The 20,610-nt window shown below is 42.0% G+C and overlaps 1 protein-coding gene across 1 annotated transcript; it reads left to right on the forward strand.

The window, feature by feature from the left end:
* The first annotated feature begins 254 nt into the window (after positions 1-254).
* On the forward strand, positions 255-19,842 carry RAB33B (RAB33B, member RAS oncogene family). The gene is made up of 2 exons (XM_065877954.1): positions 255-517; positions 17,039-19,842. The coding sequence occupies exons 1-2, from the start codon at positions 269-271 to the stop codon at positions 17,477-17,479; spliced, it is 690 nt and encodes a 229-aa protein (XP_065734026.1). The 5' UTR covers positions 255-268; the 3' UTR covers positions 17,480-19,842.
* Positions 19,843-20,610: the final 768 nt, after the last annotated feature.

Consider the following 20,610-nt stretch of genomic DNA (forward strand, 5'->3'; position numbering starts at 1 on the left):
GGTAGACGGCGCAGGCCTGAGTGACGCTGGGGTGGAGCCACGGGCCGGGCGGGAGGGTCGGCGAGACTGGTCTGGGGGGACGCCACACCTGCGCGGGGCGGGGGTGGGGCGGGAAGGTGCGCAGGCGCGCTGGCGGCCCGGAGGGCGGTGGCTCCCGGAACGTTGAGCGACGGAGCCCGCGGACTGGGCGAGCTCGCCGAAGGTGGCGTAATCTCCCGGCCTCTCTGCGTCTCCTTTCCTCCGCCTCGGTTTGGGGCGGGGCAGGAGAATGGCTTCGGAGATGGAGTCGTCGCTCGAGGCGAGCTTCTCATCCAGCGGTGCGATGTCAGGGGCCTCAGGGTTTCTGCCTCCGGCTCGCTCCCGCATCTTCAAGATCATCGTGATTGGCGACTCCAATGTGGGCAAGACGTGCCTGACCTACCGCTTCTGCGCCGGCCGCTTCCCCGACCGCACCGAGGCTACTATCGGGGTGGATTTCCGAGAACGAGCGGTGGAGATTGATGGGGAGCGTATCAAGGTGAGCGGATGACAGACTGTCAAGGAGGAAGGTTGTCCCGGGGATGACAAGGGTCCCAACCGCTGCGTGGGTTAATTGCTGGCCCGGTGCGGGGCGTGCGCTCCATCTTTTCAGACGCTGGTGTGGAGGTGGGAGTTGGGGATTGGAAGGATTTGTATATAGCAAACTTCTAAGGCAGTGCTTCTCCAGCTTTGATGTGCATGAGATTTGCCTGGGGATTTTTTTTTTTTTTAAGTAAATACAAATTCTAATTCGGTCATGTCTCAGGTGTTGCAGATACAGCTAGTCTGTGGACGACACATTGAGTAGCCAGAGTGAAGGGCGTATCCACTGACTCATGGGCTGTGTCTCACATGCTGGGAGTTAGTGAAGTAAAACCGAAGGAAAAAGAGTGAAATTTCTCAAGCATGGGAAGTTCATTTAGGAAATACTATTTGTTAAACATTCATTTTAGCACTGCCCTAGGTACTGTGGAAGTAATGCCCCTTTGCCTTTGAGGAAGTACTTAGATCTTCTTTTGCATACAGTTTTGTTACAGTAGTTTTGGTATGACACTGAGTTGTTGAGAAGAACCTGTTTTCCTGCAGAAACATTCTGTAATTTGTACTTGGTTCCTCCTTGGGTTGCCAGAGCACATTCTCAGTGCCACCCGCTTTCAAGTCTTCTTTAAGTCTCGTTGGTGGTTCCCGAGACTGGAGACACAGTAACAATGGAGAAGGTGTAGTAAGCCCAAGGCCAAGCCTGGGGTTCTGAGGGGTTGCAGTGGGGACGTTGGAGAATAAGGATCAGTGACAGGGCTGAGGCCTCCTGATGATGTAATCCTTAGACACGCTTCTTGAGTCTGAGCCACCACTAACCCGTCAGCTACCTGCTGATACCATCCCTTAAAACACGTGGACCCGAGGAACTGCTCTGCCTTCCTTATACTGCATTTATTTTTTCACTTTAAACTAGGATGTTCATCTTTACCTCAGTCCCCCATGGGGAAAAAACAGGCTCACTTCATTCCCATCCTCACATCCTTGAGGCACAATTTATTTTTTAGTTGCCTAACCACTGCCTCACCTTCCCACCCCCAAAGGGGTTTTACTGCTAATGATAGTAAAGGAGAAATAGGGTTGAAAAGACATCAGTCTTCTGTAGGCCCTTTCGCCTTTTAATCTTTTTTTTTTTTTTTTTTTTTTGCGGTACGCGGGCCTCTCGCTGTTGTGGCCTCTCCTGTTGCGGAGCACAGGCTCCGGACACACAGGCTCAGCGGCCATGGCTCCTGGGCCCAGCCGCTCCGCGGCATGGGGGATCTTCCCAGACCGGGGCACTAACCCGTGTCCCCTGCATCGGCAGGCGGACCCTCCACCACTGCACCACCAGGGAAGCCCCTGCCTTTTAATCTCCACTTTAATTTTTCATTGTCCCATTCAAGCTGTGAGTGGTGGTCCTTTGGGTGCACCGTATTAGTGAGTTAAGAAAGATTTGTATACATTGCAAAGAAAAAGTAGAATAAGAGGCTCTTTAACATCAGAATTAAGTTGGGCCCAGGAACCTTTGGGGGAGGAAAGTAGTGGGACTTCTTTCTGAGGTTTGAGCGGGAGTTTGTTTGGGAGAAGGAGGAGTTCTGAGAAAAAGTGCATGGGCTTTGGCGCCCAACTGACCTGGCTCAAATCTGAACCTATGAAAGGGCTGTGTGTCCTTAGTAGATGATCAGCTTTGCCCCAAACTGTCCCAGTTTTAAAACTGAAGTCCCACATTCCCAGGACCTCCCTCAGTCTCAGGCAAACTGGGGTGGTTGGTTACTCCAGTCGCTAGGCAGTTTCCTTAATCTTTCGGAGACTATTTTCTCATCTGAAAAGTTGGGATAACAGTACCACATCAGGCTAATATGAGGGGTAGATGAGAAGGTATGTAAGGCACCTGGCTCCATAGTTGGTAATCTTAAGAAGATGCTTCTTCCCTGGTGGTTTAACATCACTTTTTCTCTTTGGCACCATCAGTTCTGTAGCTGCACTACCAGAGAGTGAAACAGAGATAGAGCAGGGCATAGGCACACAGCTGAAGGGAAGAGAAATTCCCCTCACGTGGAAGCAGGATAATAACAAAAAAGAGGGGACGGAGGCGGGGAGGAGTTGGGGGTTCAGTGGCTCTTTACCTGCCTCCGGGTTGCCGTTTATACTTTAAGATCACAGGTGAATCAGGTGCAAATTTAAGAGATACAGCATACTAAAAGTGTATAAAATATGTCCAGTGTGTAACGTCGAAGGCTTAGCTACTGGGATTAGCTAAGTGAGATACTGTGTTAAATGTTTTGTGGCCTGGAAATTTTTCAGAGAGCATGTCTTACAGCAGTGCCATTTCAGAATCACTTAAAATGTTTTACAAAATGTAATTAAGTCTATATGTGTTAGTCTGTCCTAAGTGCTATATAAGTATAATTGAAAGAGTAAGATCTTGTTTGCAGAATTTGGGAAGTTAAATTATAACATTAATTCCTTCAATAAAAATACATTTGATTTTCAAATTGAGGCTCTAATCCTTATGCTCCTTCCTTGTATGTGTATCCTCATAGCCGTACCCCTTTCGTATCAGCGTGTGACGATGGCAGACACCAACAGAATCATTAAAGCCTAGTGTTGGATTTAATCTCTTTCTCAACTAGGGATCATCAGTTCCTATTTGAACTTTGAGATAGCTTACTTGTTATTTGTAGTGATATGCAATTTCCCCACGTTAATATTAACTAAAGGAAAGCAACCAGGACTTCTTGCCCCATTGGTCAAACACTTAATGAGTAATTGTTGGAAAGAAGACATTTTGTTAGGCACAAAGAATTATGACTCAGTGCAGGAATCAGCAAACCATGCTTGAGGGCTAAATACGGTCTGCTGCCTGTTTTTTTAATTTGTTTTTCTGTTAGTTTTTTTGAAGTTGAAATATGGTTGACATACAATATTATGTTAGTTTCAGGTGTACTACACAGTGATTTGATATTTGCATACTTTATGAAATGATCACCACAGTAAGTCCAGTAACCACCTGTGCACCGCTGCCTGTTTTTATGTGGCCTGCAAGCTAAGAATGAATTTTACATTTAAAAAAAAAATTGATTTATTTGGCTGCGCCAGGTCTTAGTTGCAGCACATGGGATCTCCTAGTTGCGGCATGCGGGAGGAGCTTTTAGTTACAGCCTGAGAACTCTTAGTTGCGGCATGCGGGATCTAGTTCCCTGACCAGGCCCCCTGCATTGGGAGCACGGAGTCTTAGCCACTGGACCGCCAAGGAAGTCCCGATTTTACATTTTTAAATGGTTGGGGGGGAAAAAAATCGAAGGAATAAGATTTCATGACAAGTGAAAATTTTATGAAATTTAAATTTCAGTGCCCCTAAATAAAGTTGTATTGAAACACAGCTAGGCTCATTTGTCTACATATTGTGCTTGCTTTGCACAACAGTGGCAGAGTTGAGCAGTGGTTGTGGTAGAGACTGTTAGGCCTGCAAAGCCTAAGATACACAGAAAAAGTTTGCTGACCCTGATATACTCTGTAGATGATTTGCTGTCCTAGATAGGGGTAAGATTTATATACCTAAAGAGATGACTAGCAGGGCTTCCCTGGTGGCGCAGTGGTTGAGAGTCCGCCTGCCGACGCAGGGGACTCGGGTTCGTGCCCCGGTCCGGGAGGATCCCACGTGCCGCGGAGCGGCTGGGCCCGTGAGCCATGGCCGCTGAGCCTGCGCGTCCAGAGCCTGTGCTCCGCAACGGGAGAGGCCACGACAGTGAGAGGCCCGCGTACCGCAAAAAAAAAAAAAAAAAAAAATATGACTAGCAAAATCAGGCAGTAGGTGAGTGCCAAGTTATTGGTTTGGATGTTGATGGAAGAATCGTTCTCACTTGGAGGGAGATTTTTTTTTTTTTTTTTTAAACATCTTTATTGGGGTATAATTGCTTTACAATGGTGTGTTAGTTTCTGCTTTATAACAAAGTGAATCAGCTATACATATACATATGTTCCCATATGTCTTCCCTCTTGCGTCTCCCTCCCTCCCACTCTCCCCATCCCACCCTTCCAGGCTGTCACAAAGCACCGAGCTAATATCCCTGTGCCTTGCGGCTGCTTCCCCCCAGCTATCTACCTTACTACGTTTGTTAGTGTGTATATGTCCATGACTCTCTCTCGCCCTGTCAAAACTCACCCTTCTCCCTCCCCATATCCTCAAGTCCGTTCTCCAGTAGGTCTGCGTCTTTATTCCTGTCTTACCCCTAGGTTCTTCATGACATTTTTTCCCCTTAAATTCCATATATATGTGTTAGCATACGGTATTTGTCTTTTTCTTTCTGACTTACTTCACTCTGTATGACAGACTCTAGGTCTATCCATCTCATTACAAATAGCTCAATTTCATTTCTTTTTAAGGCTGAGTAATATTCCATTGTGTATATGTGCCACATCTTCTTTATCCATTCATCCGATGATGGGCGCTTAGGTTGTTTCCATCTCCGGGCTATTGTAAATAGAGCTGCAATGAACATTTTGGTACATGACTCTTTTTGAATTTTGGTTTTCTCAGGGTATATGCCCAGTAGTGGGATTGCTGGGTCATATGGTAATTCTATTTGTAGTTTTTTAAGGAACCTCCATACTGTTCTCCGTAGTGGCTGAACCATTTCACATTCCCACCAGCAGTGCAAGAGTGTCCCCTTTTCTCCACACCCTCTCCAGCATTTATTGTTTCTAGATTTTTTGATGATGGCCATTGTGACTGGTGTGAGATGATATCTCATTGTAGTTTTGATTTGCATTTCTCTAATGATTAATGATGTTGAGCATTCTTTCATGTGTTTGTTGGCATTCTGTATATCTTCTTTGGAGAAATGTCTATTTAGGTCTTCTGCCCATTTTTGGATGGGGTTGTTTGTTTTTTTGTTATTGAGCTGCATGAGCTGCTTGTAAATTTTGGAGATTAATCCTTTGTCAGTTGCTTCATTTGCAAATGTTTTCTTGGAGGGAGATTTTGATGGGGAACGTCAGCAGGATGCTCCAGCAGGGTTAAAGGTTCCCATGGGAAAGTGGCAAGTGAGAAGACTGCGAAGGTTTTGGTAGCAACGTTTCTGAAGAGTTTGGAAAACAGCTAGGGTGTAGCTTGATTTTGTGTGTGTGGCAAAAACGTCCAAGTGTTCTAGGAAGATAAATGTGGCAGCGCTTGAGGATGAATCCTGAGAGAGACTCGATCTGCCCCGTGACCTGTTTTTCTATCTACATCCTCTCCTTTGGAAGTCTCTTGACTCCGCCTGTCACTTCTATGAGGATAACTTCCAAACCTTTGTTTGGCCCGCACCTGTCTCCTCATCTGTCATTCTGCGTCTCCTGTTGTTTTGTAGATGTGGCTATTTGGATAATCCCTCCCCTCCCTCAAAGTTCCAACGTGAGTTCCTCGTCCCTGTCAAATCTGCCTCTCCTGTTTCTCCTCGACGTGACCTAGGTGGTCCTGGTGTTACCCTCATCCCGGAGGCCTCGCCTCTCTCCTTTGCTCCCTAAATCCACTTAGTTTTCTACCTGGATGATTTCTCTCATTCACCCTTCGGAATCCTAGTTCATCTTTTCTACGTTCTGCTCTGTTGCAGCGGCTCAACTTCACCCAACCCCAGTCCTCAATTAATCTGTTTGGAACATTGTTGCCAGATGCCAGCTGAGTGTAGCACTTTGGGGAGAGTAATCTCCCCTGCCTCAGATGCTCTGAGTAGTTCTCCATTATTTCGTAAAGTTCCAACTTTTAAAATGAACGTAAGGCCTTCCTTCTCTTGCCCCAGACTTCTTTTCTAACTTGACATTTTTTCCCCATTAATTTCCTTCAAGTACCCTATAGTCCAGCCAATTATTTCCTGATCCCTATGTTTTCCTCTTACATTTCCCACTATTTGCCTGGAATATCCCCCCTTCCCATATTTCACCACATGTAATTCTTCCTTATTCAACTCAGTGTGTCTGTATTAGGAATCTCCCTGCCTCTCATTCTCAATTCTATTTCTTCCTTCTATCAGCTTCCTTTAGCACCTTACCTGCGCCTTTAAACTCTCTCTCTTTCCTCATTGTTCTATATATGCATCCACCTCTTCTTTTTTTTTTTCTTTGCGGTGCGCGGCCCTCTCACTGTTGTGGCCTATTCTGTTGCGGAGCACAGGCTCCAGACGCGCGCAGGCTCAGCGACCATGGCTCACGGGCCCAGCCGCTCCGCGGCATGTGGGATCTTCCCGGACCGGGGCACGAACCCGTGTCTCCTGCATCAGCAGACAGACTCTTAACCACTGAGCCACCAGAGAAGCCCTCCATCTCTTCTACTAGGTCTACTCCGTCTTGCTCAGGACAGGGCGCGTGTCTGATAACCCCGTAGACGTCTTCCAGTGTGTGGCTCAGTTTCTAAACTATGCAGGACTTGGATAAGTGCTGCCTACTTGGTGGCAGCAGATCAATGGGTAGGCTGCTCTGGAAATCCGACTCGGCGTGTATAAGGGAAGCTGATGAAAGAAAGAGGCGGTAAGACAGGCATTTTGATGATAAAGCCAAAGGCTTCAGTAACTGGCTTTTGGTGATGAAAGGACTCACATGGCTGAGGGTGTGGGTCTGGTTGACTGGAGGTAGGTATGCCTCCAGTAGAGATGAGAAGTACAGTGTGGAAGATGGAATTTTGAGAGGCTCCATAAAAAGTTTTCTCCAAGTCATTTCTTTGTTGAGATGGTGGTGTACTCAAATGGAAATGTCACATTCGCAGCTAGAAGTGTGGAATTGGAGGAGATAATCGTGAATATGGAGTTGAAGCTGGAGAGCATAGATAGATGAGAACGAAATGCCCGATTTTGTTAACAGGCACAGGGAGTGGAGTAGAGCTTTGTGTCATGGCGCGATGAAGATGATATGCAGTGAATGCTGAAGCCAAATGTACATCAGATTATTTCCGCTTCTCCATTGTTCTGTCGTGATCTTTATTAAAAGTAATCTAATGTTTATAAGTCAAAGCATATTGTATAAGACATCATCTCGGGCTTCCCTGGTGGCGCAGTGGTTGAGAGTCTGCCTGCCGATGCAGGGGACGCGGGTTCGTGCTCCGCTCCGGGAAGATCCCACATGCCGCCGAGCGGCTGGGCCCGTGAGCCATGGCCGCTGAGCCTGCGCGTCCGGAGCCTGTGCTCCCCAATGGGAGAAGCCACAACAGTGAGAGGCCCGCGTACAGCAAAAAAAAAAAAAAAAAGACATCATCTCATACCTTACCTTACTAGAATTAAATTGGTAATTCATCTTCAAACGTGGTGGTGGGGCTTCCCTGGGCGCAGTGGTTGAGAGTCCACCTGCCGATGCAGGGGACGCGGGTTCGTGCCCCGGTCCGGGAAGATCCCACATGCCGCGGAGCGGCTGGGCCCGTGAGCCATGGCCGCTGGGCCTGCGCGTCCGGAGCCTGTGCTTCGCAACGGGAGAGGCCACAACAGTGAGAGGCCCGCGTAAAACACAAAAACGAAAACAAAAAACGTGGTGATGGTGGTTAGGGAGATACCAAATTGGTTCTCTTGATTTGATTTGCATTGGAATTCGGAGAATGAGAGTATTAACTGTTGGGGTACCCTAAAAAGAATCTTAATTTGTGACTCCTTAGCTCAGAAAACTTTAGGATGTTTAGGTCTAGTCTGACAGAGATTCTGTATTGTAGTGGTTTGGTGAGGCCTGTATGGTACAAGCAATATTCATTTTCACAGACCCATGCCGTTCTACTATCTGAAGTATCCCTGGAACCAGGCCAGAGTCCCATTCTTCTTCCAGCCTGATTTCAGAAGCCTGTGATTCTTGTACCTTGTCTTTGAAGGTGGCAACGTTGGTGTGTGTACTCAGGTGGTGAGATGTGATAGAATTATTTACTTTCCAGGAATCTTGAATCAATAATCAAGACCTTTTGCTTTAGAGTCTGTGTCAGAACTCTGTAACAAAAGCAGAACAAAGCAAAATGAAAATTTATTGTTTCACATAACTGGAAACCCGGAAGTAAAGTTCTCTTTCTGCCAGTTCCAACACCAGTCCTGAAATGGAGACTCCGTGGTTCTGACTGGGGATTGTGACACATGCCCATCCCTAAACTGTGGTGGTGATGTGGAGATGGCAGTGCTGGAATTTACAACCCAGGGCTCCCAGCTCTTGCTTCCTTTCTCTCCCTGCTTACTCTCTTCCTATCCCTTTCATTAGGCTATAATTCAGTTCTTCCCTTGAAGTATTCCTTTCAAATAGTCACACAAAATTTGTTACTTCTCCTTGTTAGGGAAGCTAAAAACCCCTAAAATTTAAAATAAATTTTAAAATTTGCCATTTGGATCTATACATCAGATATACATATTTCTACTCTGTATACCCAAAGCAAAAAGAGTTCTCTTGAAATGTTACTTACACTCCTTATGATGTTCACTTACATCATCAAGTTGTTAATAGAAGCTTTTATGTAATTACCAGATGATCTTTTATATAGGCTGCTCAGGAGCAAAAATAATAAAAACGTGTTCTTTGAAAGAACAGGGGAAGAGGAAATTTGATAGCTGATCAAACAAAGAAAGGTCATCTGGGCTAATACCTTTATCCTTTTCAGTCAAGCAAAAAAAGCATTAAATCAGTTTAGCCAGGTCATTGCTCATTTTGGTCATAAAACTACTAAAAAGAGCTTTCATGAACAGTAAGAATCTGCTCTTTGGGACTTCCCTGGTGGCGCAGTGGTTAAGAATCTGCCTGCCAATGCAGGGGACACAGGTTCGAGCCCTGGTCCAGGAAGATCCCACATGCCGCAGAGCAACTAAGGCTGCGAGTCACAACTACTGAGACTCTATGCCACAACTACTGAAGCCCGCATGCCTAGAGCCCGTGCTCCGCAACGAGAGAAGTCACCGCAGTGAGAAGCCTGCACACGGCAACGAAGAGTATAGCCCCCGCTCACCGCAACTAGAGAAAGCTTGCGTGCAGCAACGAAGACCCAATGCAGCCAAAAATAAATAAATTTATTTTTAAAAAAAGAAAGAAAGAAAGAAAATAAGAGGACAACCTACAGAATGGGAGCAAATATTTACAAATCATATACCTGACAAGGGTCTAGTGTCCAGAATCTATATGTGTACATGCACACACACTCGCTTTATCAATAATAAAAAGAAATAATTGAAACTGGGCAAAGCATTGAATAGACATTAAAAAAAAAAGACTCTGCCCTTAGTATTTAGCAATTAGGTTGTCATTTTTGTTGGAGCTTGATATTGGAATTTAAAGTAGAGATTCATGAAATATTATTAACATATATTTTATGTTATCTTTATAATGTTTAAAATGGGAGTAATATCTTGTAGAACCACCTATGAGCCATTTTCTTTCTTAAGATATTAAGTATTAAACTGGGAAAAATTGCTTTGAAAATACTTCCTAACTTAATATTTCCCAGGACAAAAGCATGTCACTTCCTTAGGTTCCAGAGTGTCGTTTTCTCTTTTTTTTTAAGCATTGTGAACCACTCCACTCATAGCTGAAGCTCAAGATTTTTCTAGGTTATCGTGAGGTTTGTTTCCCACTGGGTATCTATATGTGTCTCTCTCTTTCAGTCAAAGCTTTCTGTAGCCTTCTGTGGCTGACAGTTTTTGTTAGTTGTCCTGTCCTTTCTTTGCCGGGTCTCTCACTGCGCCTTCCGCAGCCCGCTTGCCCTCACCTCAGTGTCCTGTGCAGACCTGAAAGGCAGCAGACAGCATAACAGTCTGTGTCCTATGCCTTCACTGGTTCTAGCAATTCGGTGAGTGAAATTTTGAAGCTTCCTTTTAGATACACTCAGCCCTCCAGGGGCAAATATATCCATGGGGAAATATTTGAGGAAAAAAAATTCCGGAAAGTTCCAGAAAGCAAACCTTGAATTTGCCCACTGCTGGCAAGTATTTACATAGCGTTTACTTTGCATTAGGTATTATAAGTAATTTAGAGATGACTTAGAGTATACGGATGTGTGTAGGTTAAATGCCAGCACTACGCCATTTTATATAAAGGACTTGAGCATCCGTGGATTTTGGTATTTGGGGGGTGCTGGAACCAATCCCCCATGGATACTGAGAGACAGCTGTACTTCTTTGTAAGTGCCTCACTTAACATAGTATTTACTTTTACGGTTCTTCAATAAAGTGTGCAGAGTTATTATTTACGACTTCTTGTTTCCTGGGAGTCTTGATATGGTTAGAGTGTCTTGAGCAGGACTGATGGGAAGAGGGTTACGTTGAGTCAATCCTAGCCTAAAACAAGCAAGTGGTTTTCTTAGGGATAAACACCCTAATCGTCACCACTTGCGTTTTTTGAGGACTTCTGCGGTTCTTTGAGGCAGGTCTACATTCAGCATAATTTTTTTTTAAACTTTAGTTTGTTAAAACAAATAGAACAAATGTATGTTTGTTGTGGAAAACAGAGAGAAGTAGAAATAAAGCGGGAAATTGTCTTCAAGACAGCCATTGTTAATGCTTTGGTATATTTCCTTTTTGCGTGTCTTTTATTATTCTTTTAACTTAAAAATATACTCTGCTTGAAACATTATAAATCATTCTTCATCGATGAAATGATTTTTTAAAATTAATTTTTATTGGCGTATGGTTGATTTACAATGTTGTGTTAGTTTCTGCTGTACAGCAAAGTGAATCTATTATACGTGTATCCACTCTTTTTTAGATTCTATTCCCATATAGGTCATTCCAGAGCATTGAGTAGAGTTCCCTGTGCTATACAGTAGGTTCTTATTAGTTATCTTTTTATATATAGTAGTGTGTCTGTTTCAGTCCAAATCTCCCAATTTATCCCTCCCCCCCGCCCCCCACTTTCCTCCTTAGTAACCAAAGTTTGTTTTCTATAATACATCTGTCATCTGTGACTCTCTTTCTGTTTTGTATATAGGTTCATTTGTATCCATCGATGAAATGATTTTTGAATACCTGAGCTGCAAGAATGTTACTAAAAGGGAAAAGATCTGTTCCAATTTCTCTGGACAGCTTTTATGTAGGTCAAATAAATTATTCCCCAAATCTCTTTCTGAATGTTAAAGAGACGGTTTGAAGTGGGTTTTGTTTTCTCATTCTAAAAAACTGAGATATTTAAGATTTGAAAATATACAATTCAGTGGTTTTTAGTATATTCACAAGCCTGTGTAACATCATCACTGTCTAACTCCAGGACGTTTCATCACCCCAGAAAGAAACCCTATACCCATGATCAGTCACTCCCCATTCCTCCCGCTCCCTCAGACCCTGGCAACCACTAATCTACTTACTGTCTCGAGGGACTTGCTGTATAGTGGACATTTCACATACATGGAATCTTACAGCGTGTGGCCTTTTGTGTCTTGGCTTCTTTCGCTCAGCATAATGTTTTCAAGATTCATCCATGTTGTAGCATGTGTCAGTACTTCATTCCTTACTATGGCTGAATAATGTTGCATTATATGGACATACATTTTATTGATCCATTCATAAGTTGGTGGACATTTGGGTTGGTTCCACCTTTTAGCTATTATGAATAATGCTGCTATGAACATTTGTGTACAAGTTTTTGTGTGAACATATCTTTTCGGTTCTCTTGGATATACACCTAGGAGTGGAATTGCTGGGTCCTATGGCAACTGTCTCTCTCTCTCTCTCTTTTTTCCCCCTAATTTGTTGAAGTGAAACTCAAATAACATCAAAGTAACTATTTTAAAGTGAGCCATTCAGTGCATTCATAATGTTGTACAACCACCACCTTTATCTAGTTTCAAAATATTGCCATCACTCCAAGTAAGATCCCTCACCCATTAAAGTTTCTCCCCATTCCCCAGCCTCTGGCAACTACCAGTCTGTATTCTGTCTTTATGGGTTTGTCTATTTTGTATGTTTCATATAAGTGGAAGCGTAGAAATGTGACCTTTTGTGTCTGGTTTCTTCTCCTTAGCATGTTTTGGAGGCTCATCCATGTCGTAGCGTGTGTCAGTACTTCATTCCTTTTTTTTTTTTAAGGTCTTTATTGAATTTGTTACAATATTGCTTCTGTTTTATGTTTTTTGGTTTTTTGGCCACGAGGCATGTGGGATCTTAGCTCCCCAACCAGGGATCAAACCCGCACCCCTTGCATTGGAAGGCGAAGTCTCAACCATTGGACCGCCAGGGAAGTCCCTTCATTCCTTTTTATGGCTAAATAAAATTCTGTTTAACTTTCTGAGGAACTGCCAAACTTTTCTAAAGTGGCTGCACTTACATCCCCACCAGCAACGTATGAGAGTTCCACTTTTCCACATTTCTGCAAACACTTGTTATCGGTTTGCATTTGTGTGATGGCTAATGATGTTGAGCAGCTCTTCACGTACTTATTGAACATTTGTATATTTTCTTTGGAGAAACATCTATTCACATCCTTTGCCGATTTTTTAAATTGGGTTATGTGTCTTTTTATTATTGAGTTGTAAGAGGTCTTAAATATTTTGAATACTAGACCCCTAACACATGTATTATTTACAGATATTTTCTCCCATTCTTTGAGCTGTCTTTTCACTTTCATGATAATGCCCTTTGAAGCACATTTTTAACTTTGATGAAGTCCAGTTTATCTATTTTTTTCTTTTGTTGGTTCTGCTTTAGGTGTCATAGCTAAGAAACCATTGCCTAATCTAAGGTCACAAATATTTACCCCTATGTTTTCTTCTAAGATTTTTATGGTTTTAACTTAAATTTAGATCTTTCATCCATTTTGAATAAATTTTTGTATATGGTGTGAGGTAGGGGGTCCAACTTCATTTTTTGCATGTTGTCCCAGCACCATTCATTGAAATGTCTGTGCTTTCCCTCACTGAATTGTCCTGGCACTCCTGTAGAAAATCCATTGACCATAGGTAATATGGATTTATTTCTGGACTCTAAGTTCTGTTCCACTGGTCTCTATTTCTGATCGTATGCTGACGGTACACAGTGTAGCTTTATAATAAATTCCGACCTCTATAGCTTGAAACAGTTTTAGTTGTATGCTGAGTGTTTTTATTCTTAACATGTTCATTGGGATTAAAGAAAAAGAATTTTTCTTAAAAAGGAAAGTGGTATTTTTAAAAAATTATAATGTACTTTATTAGTTCTTTGCATAGTTAGTGTAGCTAGTCTATGAGTGCTATTTTATAGGGTCTGAAACTAAATTTTACTTTTACTGTTGAGGAGGCAAAGGCCTAGTGGTGTAAGTAACCTACGGGTGGATACACAGTAGGTCTTTAATAAATTTTTGTTGATTTAAATAGTCTGAGATGTTATTAGTTCTTAATTCGCTGACAGCTGTTTGCTTCTACCTCTGATTTATATGATACTGAGTCTTTATGGCCCATCTGTCAACGGTGTTGCTTACATCACGAAGTGGGTATTTTTTAACAAAGTACTTTGTGAAGTGGTCTCTAGGAGTGCATCAAGGCAGAACCTGTACTTTCCTGAGTAAATGCGACTGTAAGCGGTAAAGGTTTTAAACGGTGTACATAGCAAATCATTTTAGGATAGCACTGAGCTACGTGTAAGAGAAATTCAACTGTGGTGATTTAACCGTGTAAGGTTTTATTTTTGTCATGTAATAAGGAGACCAGGGGCAGCAGTCTGTATGATGGTACGCTGTCAGCAGTATTCTATCTATGCTAGACTTCTGCTCTGTCATTCTTGTGTGTGGCTTTCTTCTTCATGCTTACAAAACGGCTGCTGAGCCTCCCAGCATGATATTCCATTCCAGGCAGAACGGGTGTGGTGAGAGAAGTGCAAAAGGCACGTGCCAAGTGCTCTGTCTTTTTTTTAAAAAATTCACAAATCAGAGGCTTTCCTGGTGGCGCAGTGGTTGAGAGTCTGCCTGCCGATGCAGGGGACACGGGTTTGTGCCCCGGTCCAGGAAGATCCCACATGCCGCGGAGCGGCTGGGCCCGTGAGCCATAGCCGCAGAGCCTGCGCGTCTGGAGCCTATGCTCTGCAACGGGAGAGGCCACGACAGTGAGAGGCCCGCGTACCGCAAAAAAAAAAAAAAAAAAAAATCACAAATCAGTTTATTTTTCTAAAACCCCCACTGAAAAGACTATTTACAAATTATTAGCCAGAACTGTGTCACTTGTCCCCCTAGTTCCAGGAGAGCCTGAGAAATCCAGTTTCTACGGGCGTATCTTGTTTTACTACACTTGCAGATGGTGCATTTTTTACAAATTGAAGTTTTGTGGCAACCCTGACTTGTCAGATGATGGTGAGCATTCTTTAGCAGTAAATCATTTTATTTTAATTTTTTTTATTTTTAACATCTTTATTGGGGTATAATTGCTTTACAATGGTGTGTTAGTTTCTGCTTTATAACAAAATGAATCAGTTATACATATACTCTTCCCTCTTGCGTCTCCCAATCATTTTTTTTTTTTTTTTTGCGGTACGCGGGCCTCTCACTGTTGTGGCCTCTCTCGTTGCGGAGCACAGGCTCCGGACACGCAGGCTCAGCGGCCATGGCTCACGGGCCCAGCCGCTCCGCGGCATGTGGGATCTTCCCGGACCGGGGCACGAACCCATGTGCCCTGCATCGGCAGGCAGACTCTCAACCACTGCGCCACCAGGGAAGCCCTCCGAATCATTTTTAAATTAAGGTATGTACTCTGTTTTTTTAGGTAAATACCATCACACACTTAATTCACTACCATATAGTGTAAACATAACTTTTATATGCAGTGGGAAACCAGAAAATTCGTGTGACTCGATTTATTGTGATATTTGCTTTATTGCAGTGGTCTGGAGCCAAACCTGCAATATCTCCAGGATATGCCTGTATAGTATTTTATATTTCCACCTGGAACAAGGTTAGATTTATGTTAATTTGGAAGAAAGGGAGAATATTTCAAAGATGGAGAAATTTGGACTAAAAAGAGCTACCACCAAAAAAAGATGAAAAAAATCAGAACTGCTAAAAACTAAGGTAGCATGAAAGAGAGTGGTGATCAATATTTCCATCTCTAATCACATTTTAAAATATATTTATTCATTCATTGCATCTTAATTGAGCACTTACCATATACCGCCGTGTTCTCAGTGCTTCCTGTCTTACATCCTACTTACTCTGGGTGTCATCTACAGTCTCCCCTCAATTTCCCTCTCCTTCGGTATCGCTCTAGAGAAATCACCAGTTTAGGCTATCTAAGCAAATCTGCCTCTAGTCTTTTCCATTGTGACCAGTACCCTCATCATTTAACTTTTTTTAGGAACCAAACAAAGGCAGGATAAATTCAGTGTTTTAAGAGAATCATAACACATGACTTGTATTTAGCTTTATTTATTTATCTATTAATAAATTTACTTATTTATTTATTTTTGGCTGCGTTGGGTCTTCATTACTGCGCGCGGGCTTTCTCTAGTTGCGGCGAGCGCGGGCTACTCTTCGTTGCGGTGCGTGGGCTTCTCATTGCGGTGGCTTCTCTCATTGCAGAGCACGGGCTCTAGGCACGTGGGCTTCAGTAGTTGTGGCTCCCAGGCTCTAGAGTTCAGGCTCAGTAGTTGTGGCACACGGGCTTAGTTGCTCCACGGCATGTGGGATCTTCCCGGACCAGGGCTGGAACCTGTGTCCCCCGCATTGGTAGGTGGATTCTTAACCACTGCGCCACCAGGGAAGTCCTGTATTTAGTTTCAGATATCATTTTCCCCAACTGCCCCATATTTCCATTAGGAGGTATTGGAATATTTTTATTGGTAGAGATGTTTAGGATAAGTGATTTCCTATTCATTTAAAATTTTCAAAGGGGCCTGGATTTTATAGGATGTGTATATATATACAGATAGATAGATAGATAGATAGATAGATAGATAGATAGATAGATAGATAGATTTGGGGGCTAGATCTCATGACTTTTCACATCTATCCTAAGTCTACTATTTTAAATTAGATGAGTGAAATGTATGGAAGGGCATGTTGTAAACAAATTTGCAGGAATTAGACACTTCACATGTTTGTTAAAACCTGGTATCTGTTTCTCTTAACGTTTTAAAATCAATTTTTTTTTTCTTTTTTTGCGGTACGCGGGCCACTCACTGTTGTGGCCTCTCCCGTTGCGGAGCACAGGCTCCGGACGCGCAGGCTCAGCGGCCATGGCTCACGGGCCCAGCCCCTCCGCGGCATGTGGGATCTTCCCAGACCGGGGCACAAACCCACGTCCCCTGCATCGGCAGGCGGACTCTCAACCACTGCGCCACCAGGGAAGCCCTAAAATCAATTTTTGAGGTATAATTTTTCTAAACAAACTTGATTTACTGAAATTAAAGTGCTAGATTGAAGTCTTTGTTCTGACATTTGCGTTAATGATGAGGTAACTAGACTAGTATCATGACATTTGGATCCCTTAAATAACACCGAAAAGGCATCGTGGAAGGGAGCAAAGTAGGATAAGTGAAGAAGTAGGAAAGACCATGCAAAGGTGGCGAAACTTTTCTGTATGTATAATTGGAATGAAACTTTCAGTTTTCCTCTTTTTTTCCCCCACTTCCAGATCCAGTTATGGGACACAGCAGGACAAGAACGATTCAGAAAGAGCATGGTCCAGCACTACTACAGAAATGTACATGCTGTTGTCTTCGTGTATGATATGACCAACATGGCGAGTTTTCATAGCCTGCCATCTTGGATAGAAGAATGCAAACAGCATTTGCTAGCCAGCGACATACCACGGATTCTTGTTGGAAATAAATGTGACTTGAGGAGTGCCATTCAGGTACCCACAGACTTGGCACAAAAATTTGCCGACACGTACAGTATGCCTTTGTTTGAAACCTCTGCTAAAAACCCCAATGATAATGACCATGTGGAAGCTATATTTATGACCTTGGCTCATAAGCTGAAGAGCCATAAGCCGTTAATGCTTAGTCAACCCCCTGATAACGGAATTACCCTGAAGCCTGAACCAAAGCCTGCAGTGACGTGCTGGTGCTAAATCACAGTCTTTATTGTACAATCTAATTTTGACTAAAGAAATACTTTTGAAGTATGACCGTGATAAGTCATAGAATTTAATCTCAAATGTCATGGAGCATCCTGGCACTTTCCTGTTCATCATCGTCGTGCTTATTTTTGTATTTTGTCTCTACTTCATCAAGTTTGTCACTGCGACGGCACAAGGAAAAAGTTAGTTTTCAGAGGTTGAAGTGAAGCAGAGTGAGGATGAGTGAGAACATCTTTCCATTGAGAGCCCCATGAGAAGGCTTCAAATGAGAGTATGATGGGATTTTAAGAGTCAGTGATTGTTTCATCCTGTGTTCCTGCAATTGAAAAAATACATTAAGGGTTTAGTATACTTACTCGTATGTGCTTTGGACGGGAAGTGTTCTCAATAGGATAAAAACTGGTATTTGCCTCTCCCTAGAGTTCTTTCTTTGTATTATTAATGTACTTAAATGCATTATTATTGGTGCATTTTAGAGCCAAGACTTTAGTTCCAGTGGAAGGAGAGAGCCTAGAATGTTTTCTGGTTCTCAGTCCATAAAGAATGACCTTTCCAACAGTTCTAGATGCTTAATATTCCAAATCACTATCAATCAGGTCTACAAAAAGAAAATCATTGTTATTTTTAGAAGAGTAATTTGAATTGTTTTCTTACTAAATTCTACACAATATGCAAAAGTAAATCAGATAGTAAGGTGCTTTATACTTTATTTTGATACCTTTAAACATTGAAAAACTAATTGAAAGATTTGAGGAGATGCAATTTGGGGAAAAATAGCTAAACATGGTTCCTGGCTACCACAAAAGACCTATTCCTGGCTTTTGGTCAAGCTGTGTGTCATAGTATCTCTTGCTCTCCCCTGGCCCCCAATCAATTTAATGCCTAAAGGCTGAATAAACAAATCATCCTCCATTTGGATCTAACTCTGAGGGCATACGTGTAATTGCTACGAGTCTACATTTTATTTCTGTCATAGTACATTACAGGACTTCTGTTGTTTAAATCTTTAAATTTTTATGGTCACAACAAACTACTCCTCCTCAGTATAAAAAATAAATTAGATATTGAAAAATATCTAGTGTACCCCTTGGTGGTAGAAAGAATATTTCAAAACGTTTTTTTACCCTAATTACTTTTATTTTGAATTTAAGACTTTGCACGTAGGAAATAGTAAGCTTGCATGTGAAGCTATTACGTGAATGGAATGTAAGCCATGAACTTTATCTGAAGTGTGCACATTGACTAATTCTGAAAGATTGCTGAACTTAATATAATTTTAGAGGAAATTAAGCCAAAAGATGATTATACTTAAAATATTTTCAGAATGTGGGAAACCAATTAAATATGTGATGTAATCTAGTTTAGGATTTTTTGTGTAATCATGATGGTGGTCCTGACTGGATAATTTATTTATGAAAACAAGATAATTCTATTAAATGAACTAATGGAAAGTAATAATTACAGGAAATAATTATTCTGTTTTAAACATTAGAGCTTAAGGAAAAACAAATTGGCTTTGTTTGCTTTTAAGAAGATTAATCCATTTTTCTTATCATGGTAGAATTAAAAATGGTTTGACTTTGTCTAAATTAGTGTCGATTTGCAACTATTTTTATAGTAAAACAATGACAGCTGTTATAATTGTCATGGGAGTAACAGTTTTTTAAAGAAGGGAATCTGTTTACTGCTTATCAAAACATTTTCTAAAGTGGGGGAAGAAAGTTTACAGACTTTCCAAGCACTTTTTTTTTTCAGTGCTGTTATTACTCATGTTTCTAAAAAGGTAATTTAACTTTATTTCTTTTTGTAAGAAGTTAGTAGTAAGTATCCTTTAAAGTTCTGTAAAAGGACTTATTTTTTCACTTTAATATTTATTTTAAAATATTTGTATCCCATTTGTAGTGATTTACTGTTTTAATTTTTTCTACATATGTTTTTACTTTTAAAAAGAACATACTTATCAGTTGAATGGGGTAAAGCTTTTAGATATTTTCCAGAATATTTATAAAACACAGGCTATTGAGAAATCACTTACAAAATGGTGGCTATCAAACAACTAATTATTAATTTTTAAAGCACAAATCACACACTTTGTAACTCCTGTATGAATTTATTTTAACTGTGACCTTTAGTTGAAAACCTCAGATATGTTTTGGAAAAGTCATAATTTGAGAACACCAAAGGAAACGAATCCAGATTCCAGTGAAGTTAGCTATTCATGACAATGCTTTATTGACAGTGTATTGCTAGTACATTTCCTCGTGAAATCTAAACTAGAGTTAAATAATTTTGTTATGGAATAGCATCACTGTAACTTCGCCCTCATGAAGTTCAATAAACCAGCTTTGGCATAAAGAAACTGTGGTTTATTTTCGTTTGGTTACTAGGTTGAGCATAAAATAAAACAAACAAACAAATCTCTGGTTTTCCTCTGGCTTCCAGGTAGTATGTAATACATTAGAATCAAACGGACAAAAACTAACCCATTTGGAAATACACTCAAGGTTAAAGAACTTTTCAGGAAAAAACCCTAAGTATTAAAATTAGCTGATAGGGTAGCTTTTTTATTTGTGAGGCTGAGTAATCCAGCTTGTTTAAGAACAAACACTTCAGTGCAAATGGCACATATCACCAGAGTGGTTGGCATCTGTATATTTAAAGGTAGAAGAATTCAGCAGGATGAATAACTGTAGAAAGTGAGAAAGAGGAGAAGGGAGTAGGTGACAGGTGTAAGCTTTCAGATTTCTGATTTAGTTAGGCTCTTTCGGAGAATGTTTTGTTTTTAGAGACTTGTTTTTGGCTGCATTGGGTCTTCGTTGCTGTGCGCGGGCTTTCTCTAGTTGCGGTGAGTGGGGGCTACTCTTCGTTGCGATACCAGGCTTCTCACTGGGGTGACTTCTCTCGTTGCGGAGCAAGGGCTCTAGGCTCGTAGGCTTCAGTAATTGCAGCACACAGGCTCAGTAGTTGTGGCTTGCGGCTCTAGAGCGCAGGCTCAGTAGTTGTGGCACACGGGCTTAGTTGCTCCGTGGCATGTGGGATCTTACCGGACCAGGGCTTGAACCCGTGTTCCCTGCATTGGATTATGGTTAGGGACTCTGAAGTTCGTGCTGCTTTCCCTGGTC

Source organism: Phocoena phocoena, chromosome 5, assembly GCF_963924675.1.
Source record: "Phocoena phocoena chromosome 5, mPhoPho1.1, whole genome shotgun sequence".
In the NCBI taxonomy this organism is placed as follows: Eukaryota; Metazoa; Chordata; class Mammalia; order Artiodactyla; family Phocoenidae; genus Phocoena; species Phocoena phocoena.

Bases quoted from the DNA above. Each gene is read 5' to 3' on its own strand.
- RAB33B (XM_065877954.1), top strand. From the start codon at position 269: ATGGCTTCGGAGATGGAGTCGTCGCTCGAGGCGAGCTTCTCATCCAGC. The intron at 518-17,038 runs GTGAGCGGATGA...CCCCACTTCCAG, and splicing joins TTGATGGGGAGCGTATCAAG to ATCCAGTTATGGGACACAGC.